The 6,508-nt window shown below is 54.0% G+C and overlaps 1 protein-coding gene across 1 annotated transcript; it reads right to left on the bottom strand.

The window, feature by feature from the left end:
* Positions 1-2,191: 2,191 nt before the first annotated feature.
* LOC135808137 (uncharacterized) lies at positions 2,192-6,118 on the bottom strand. Its single transcript, XM_065321283.1, has one exon. The coding sequence runs from the start codon at positions 6,116-6,118 to the stop codon at positions 2,192-2,194; it is 3,927 nt and encodes a 1,308-aa protein (XP_065177355.1).
* Between the last annotated feature and the right edge of the window lie 390 nt (positions 6,119-6,508).

Below are 6,508 nucleotides of genomic sequence, written 5' to 3' on the forward strand. Positions count from 1 at the left end.
TTACAATGACTTTTAATATAGCCAAAGGCACGGCTGACTTTATTACAAATGTAATCTACATGAGCCGACCAGGACATGAATGAATCGAACATTACCCCTAGGTGGTTGTGCTCCTTTACCGTCTGAATTTCTGTGGGTGAATCTTCAGGGAAAGATGCCATAAGTACCTGCTGCGCCTTGACTGGCAGAGAGCAACTGACGCTCTTTGACTTCATTAGCTTAAGTTCTGATTGACCCCAATTTCCCTATCCAACATACATGTATCCTTTGTCTTTATCCTTCAGCAGTGGATGTGTGGGCGCTGCACTTCCGTGTACATGTCTTGCTCTCGTCTTGTTTTTCTTTTCTCTCTCTCTTATGTCTCCTGTAATTTCGCCAACACTCCAAAACACTCCAAAGCTGTGGTTAGTATGACGATAGTGTAAATGTGATAATAAGACAAGAAAGACGAAGCAAACTCTATGAGCACCAAAGAAAAAACTCTACCATGAACCAGAAAGCCACCAAGACAAGGCTACTTCTTGCCCTGAGGAACAGTCCCGAAAAGGTGCTAGGAAACCAAAAAAGGATACAAGAAAAGAAACAAGTGCAAAATTCCGTACTGCGCCGCACGGTGCGTGAGAACCCCGCGCGGGATCAGCGGAAACTTCACGGAGAGATTTAGGACACGCATTGCCAAAAGGAGAAGTGTGAAGAGGTCAAAGTACAAGTGCGATTCCAGTGCAAAACAGCAGATCACAGAAAACTATCGCAGGCAAGTCAAACTACACGTACGTATGCATGCGTACCACTACTAGCAGATCCGCGGATCTAGCGCTAGCAACAATCGCTCGTGATCACATGATCAATGACATAATAATTATTCAAAAATGGCGCTGCTGCGACTGCACACTTCGGCAGCTGGCACATGGCAAGAAAGAAACGAAAATAATTCAAAAACAGTTCGAACACAACGAAGGAATAAGTTTGAGAGAACAATAAATTTATCAAGTAGAACACTGTAGTATGAATCTGCCAGGGGGTGCTTGCATCTAGCGCTGGGTGACAGTAAGCGCTTACAGACAGAAGAGAAAGAACTAACAGAGGAAGAGAAATACTACAGCGCTGCAGAACGATGATCAAACGGCAAATTCAGTAAGTCTGTCTGAGCACGCAGCGCGGACATTCTCCCACCCAGTAACTGACTGCAGTTACTTACGTACATCCAAGTAACACAAATGGGCTACTGGTCGGCGGTACACTCCGGTGGTTGTCTTGACATCAGCGACTCGAACGGTGCCATCTCGGCCAGGGTGAACTGCGATCACGATGCCACGCGGCCAAACTCCACGTGTGGCCTTGTCGTCAGCTATAACAACTACATCACCGGGTGCCAGTTGACGGCATGGCTGGTGCCACTTGGTGCGACGTGTTAGCGTAGGTAGGTATTCCTTGACCCATCGACGCCAGAACATCTCTGTGAGCGCTTGGGCGACACGCCACTGCTTGCGCAAACACAGGTCGGCGTTGTTGAAGACTCCAGGACATAGCGCTGCACTGGATGTACCAATCAGGAAATGGTTGGGTGTCAGACATTCGTCGTCTTCGGCGTCCAGAGGTACATGCGTTAACGGGCGACCATTGACCAGGCTCTCGGCTTCAGCAAACACAGTCAGCAAAGCTTCATCACGTGGATGCTGTTCCGTCAGTGATGCTCGCAAAGCAACTTTCACGGATCGCACGAGTCGTTCCCAGGCCCCACCCATGTGGGGAGCTGCTGGAGGGTTGAAGTGCCACTCAATACTACGAGCCGTCAATTCGGCAGTCAGACGATCCTGATCGAGCTCACCAATGCTCTCCCGCAGCTCTCGGTCTGCTCCTCGCAGATTGTTGCCGTTATCTGAGTAGATGGCGGCTGGCTGCCCTCGTCTGGCACTCATACGTCTGATGCTCTGGATACAGGCGTCGGTAGTGAGACTGTGTGCAACTTCCAAGTGCACTGCTCGTGTGCTCATACACGTAAATAACACACCGTACCGCTTCTCGCGGCGACGACCAACCGTGACCTCCATCGGGCCAAAGTAGTCCATTCCTGTGTTCGTAAATGGTCTGACATTGGCTGTGATACGGCACTCTGGTAGCTGGCCCATCTCAGGCTGCAGCGGAATGACACGCTCGTTCTTGCACCGCTGACATTCGGTCCATGTTCTTCTCACAGCACGCGTAGCTTCAGAATCCAGTAGCACTGGCGCAGGTCGTTCGCCATGCGTTCCTGTCCGTGGTGGCCATTCCACACATGGTGCTGCTGCAGTAGCAGACGCGTGTACCGATGGTCTGGGTCCAATATCACTGGTCGCTTTGCTGATGGACGGAGTTCGGCTGCACTATCGGTTCGACCAAACACCCTGATGACATCATCATCGAGACCAGCTGACAGCTTGTAGAGGCGGCTACTACGGCTGACTGGCTCTCCCTTCTGCAGTGATGCTAGCTCATCAGGAAAGCAGTCTTGCTGGACGGTCTTCCACCACAGCGTCTGTGCGTGCTGAACTTCGGACGCCAGCAACTCAGCTGGTAGCTTGGTCGACTTCCTTGCAACACTAGCCTTCAGCTTACGGACATAGCGGACTACCCATGCCGTGGTGCGTACAAGCTTGTGCCATGACGAAAACCGTTCGGGGTCTGGCAGACAGAGGCGATTTGTACGTTGAGCAGCATGTCCGACGAACTCCTTCTTCAGTTCAGCATCATCGGCGTCGTTCTCAACAGGCTCACTGGTGGATGGTACCGTTGGCCACTGTGATGTCGGCTCCTTCAGAAACGCTGGACCTGTGAACCAGCGGCTTGTTGGCGGGATCTCATTCACCGCGACGCCTCTGCTGGCTAGATCTGCGACATTGTCGATCGTCGACACCCAGTGCCAATCATCTGGGTTCGACAGCTCAGACAGCTTGCCAACACGATGTGCGACGAATGGCTTGTAGCGGCGACCGTCTGACTTGATCCAGCAGAGTACGGTCCGCGAGTCGCTCCAGAACACGGTGGAGTCGGGCTGGATCCTGTGGCTGCTAGTGATTGCGTTTGCAATCCGAGCTCCGAGCAGCGCGGCTTGCAGCTCAAGACGCGGTATTGACAGCGGCTTCAGCGGTGCGACCCGGGACTTTGCCGTAACGAGTGCCGTGTCGACTGTTCCGTCGTTCAGCTGAAAGCGAAAGTAGCCGACGGCGGCGAATGCAAGTTCACTGGCATCACAGAAGACGTGAAGCTGGACGTTAGCGACTCCTCCGGGCTTCAAACTGTAGCATCTTGGTATTGCCAGTTTGCCGAGCTCCGTCAGCTCCTCACACCAGCTCGTCCATTCGCCTTGCAGCGACCTTGGCAGCTCATCATCCCAGCCAATGGACGCTCGCCAGATGCTTTGAATCAGGACTCGAGCTCTGATGGAGTAACAGGCGACGAGACCGAGTGGGTCAAACACTGACATCACAGTGCTGAGTGCCTGACGCTTCGTCGTGCTTTTGGATGTCAGCATCTGTTCTAGGCGGAGCTTACTGACATGGAAACCAAGCGTGTCGGCACTGGGGTCCCAGATCATTCCCAGCGTACGCTCCACTGACGTTGCAGGATCGACGTCCAGACTTACGATGCTTGATGGTGCGCGCATCTCAATCGGCACTGCTTCAAGCACAGTCGGTGAGTTGCTAACCCAGTTCCTGATGTGGAAGCCACCTTGTCTGTGGATGTCAATCACATTTGTCACGATCTTGACTGCTTCTTTGGTCTCGGCACAGCTGTCAAAGTAGTCATCGACATAGTGATGCTCGACAATACCCTGTACTGCACGGAGCTTGTCACGATGCTCGGCAGCATTGATGTTCTTCACGAACTGCGCCGACGTCGGTGAAGAGGTTGACCCGAAAGTCATCACCCTCATCTGGTAGACAGTCGGTTTGCTGTTGCGGTCCTGCCCACGCCACAGGAATCGTTGAGCGCAGCGATCTTGTGGCCTAATGACCACTTGGTGGAACATCTCTTGTATGTCACCACCAAATGCGATGGCCTCCTCGTGGAAACCAAACAGTACGGCTGGCAGCGGTCGCAACAGGTCAGGGCCAGAGAGCAGGGCGTCATTCAGGCTACTTCCCCCGGTTTTCGATGCAGGATCGAAAACCAACCGTAGCTTGTCCTGCTTGTTGGGGTTGGTGACCCCAAAGTGCGGGAGATACCAGGTGGTGTTGGAGTCCACCGCTGCCTGATGGGGAGATAGAATCTCCGCGTAGCGCTTGTCGACATACTCAGCAATGTTCTCGTCGTACTTCGCTAGCAGCGATGGGTTGCGGTCAAGCTTGCGCTCAAGGCTGCGGAGTCGATTGAACGCGTTGCCGTAGCTACGTGGCAGCACTGGGTCGTCTTTGCGCCACAGGAGCCCCGTCTCCCACCTAGTCTTGTCAAACCGCTGTGTTGTCGCCTGCAGCAGCTCAAATGCCCGCAGCTCTTCACGGTTGTGGGCTGTAGCGTGCGGCACCTTGACTCCGAAATCGTCAGTCCTAAACGACGATTTGACTAGCTGGTGAAGTTCTTCATCCTCGGTAGAGATGGTTTGCAGAACGACGTCATCCACTCTGCCCTGACGATGAGATGACCGACCGTGCACGACCCACCCAAGCTTGGTTCGCGAGGCGATCGGCGCGTTGGGCGCGCCTTCAATGACCTCTCGCCCGACCGTCAGGCTGACATTGTTCTGGCCGATCAGGAGCTGGGGCTTCTTGTTATCGAGTGTGTGGACCGGCACGTCTTTCAGATGCGGCCACTGGTTCAGCGCCTTTGCAGACGTCACCGGCTGACACGTCAAATCGAGGTTGTTCACTGTCCTGGCATTTCTCAGCTGAAAGGTCTCATCTCCCTGCAACCCAGCAATCTGCAGGTTCAAGGACATGGACTGAGGATGGTGCTGATGCTGCTTATCTGTCCACGTGAGAGACAGCGGCTTCACTGGGCCAGACGCTTGCAGGGTCTTGGCTAATTGGGTGTCTACTAGTGTCACTGTAGATCCCTCATCAAACAGTGCGTACGTCATCACTTCGTTGTCGCCATTTCTCAGGCGTACCGGTACTGTTCGGAGGATGACGCTCGCAGATGGCTTCTGCATGCTGCAGGTCACGTGTGATCCCGTCGTGATGGAGTTAGTCTGCTCACTATCACCAGAGACTCTGGGTTGTCCTTGTTGCTCATAGTTCTGCGGATGTAACAGAGGGTGGTGAAGACTCGTGCAGCCATCTACGCCACATGGCTTGCTCCGTTGGCAGTTTCGTGCACCATGCCCATACCCGAGACACACATAGCACCGGTTTGCAGACCGGGCCCACTTACGCCGTTCACTCTGGCTCACATCCTTGAATGATTTGCAGGACGAAACTGAGTGGCCGGCTTTCTCGCAGAAGGCGCATGCCCTTGGTTTGCGCTTCTGTTCGGAGATAGTCGCCATTAGTTGACCGGCCCGCCGTTTCGACTGTTCTCCACCGCTGTTGTTGGTGTTGCCAACGATTGGTGGGCTCACATGGTAAGCTGCAGCCGCACGCTCTGTCAGCCAATCTGACAAATCCTTCAGCGTGGAACGGCGACCAAGACTCTGCACATGCTCTCCCCAGCGGAGGCGCAGCTCATTTGGCAGCTTTGCCACGATGTCTTGGCGGAGCTGCGGATTTGTGAGATGATCCGTCTCCTCCAACAGCTCCATGGTGCTTACCAGGTTCCGCACAGCACTGGTGAGCTCGATTATGTTCTCCAGATCCACTGTTTTAATGCTGTTTAATTCCTTGGTGCGCTTTATGAGCGACTGGATGATGAGGTCAGGGTTGCCAAACCTGAGCCTCAGCATGCTGATCACCTGGTCAACATTGTCAGGAACTGTCAGCATTCTCGCCACAAGGTTTCGCGCCTTTCCCTTTAGCGCCTTTGCCAACCGAGCCATGTTCTCACTTGGAGAAAACTCGCACTCCGTTGTTGACCGCTCATATGAGCTTAGGAAGGCGGGCCACTCCTCGGGGCTCCCAGAGAACAGTGGCAAATCTTTGTGGGCACTCTGCCGAGCGACAAAACGCTTCATATGATCAGTGCTGTTAGGCGCCATGGCCTTCATGGCAGCCCCCAAAGCTGATGCCAACTGCTCGACCGGTTCCGATTGACGCTGGAGCATGGCCTGGTATGCACGATCCCCTTAAGCTGGTGCTCTCGTTGCTGTGCATCCAGCTGTTGGTGCAGAGAGGTTACGGATGCTGCCTCACTCTCTGCCACAGTGCCGACCGCTGACCGCATGGACGGTGGTTTCGGCGGTGGCGACGGTTTATCCAAACGCCCACGCGCACTTCTGGCTCGAGGTGCTGGTGTGGGTGCCAAATTTGTCGGTGTGCCCATATGCGTGTTACGCTCACCAGACGTTCTTTCCTCTATGGCCGCCATCTCCATCTCAACTCTGATAGCCTCGACTTTTTCAGCACTCTCCAACTCAATTTGGTGCTGTCGCCGCTGT

This window comes from Sycon ciliatum, chromosome 2 (genome assembly GCF_964019385.1).
Source record: "Sycon ciliatum chromosome 2, ocSycCili1.1, whole genome shotgun sequence".
Taxonomy (NCBI): Eukaryota; Metazoa; Porifera; class Calcarea; order Leucosolenida; family Sycettidae; genus Sycon; species Sycon ciliatum.

Coding starts and splice junctions, on each gene's coding strand:
- LOC135808137 (XM_065321283.1), bottom strand. CDS start 6,118: ATGAAGGCCATGGCGCCTAACAGCACTGATCATATGAAGCGTTTTGTC.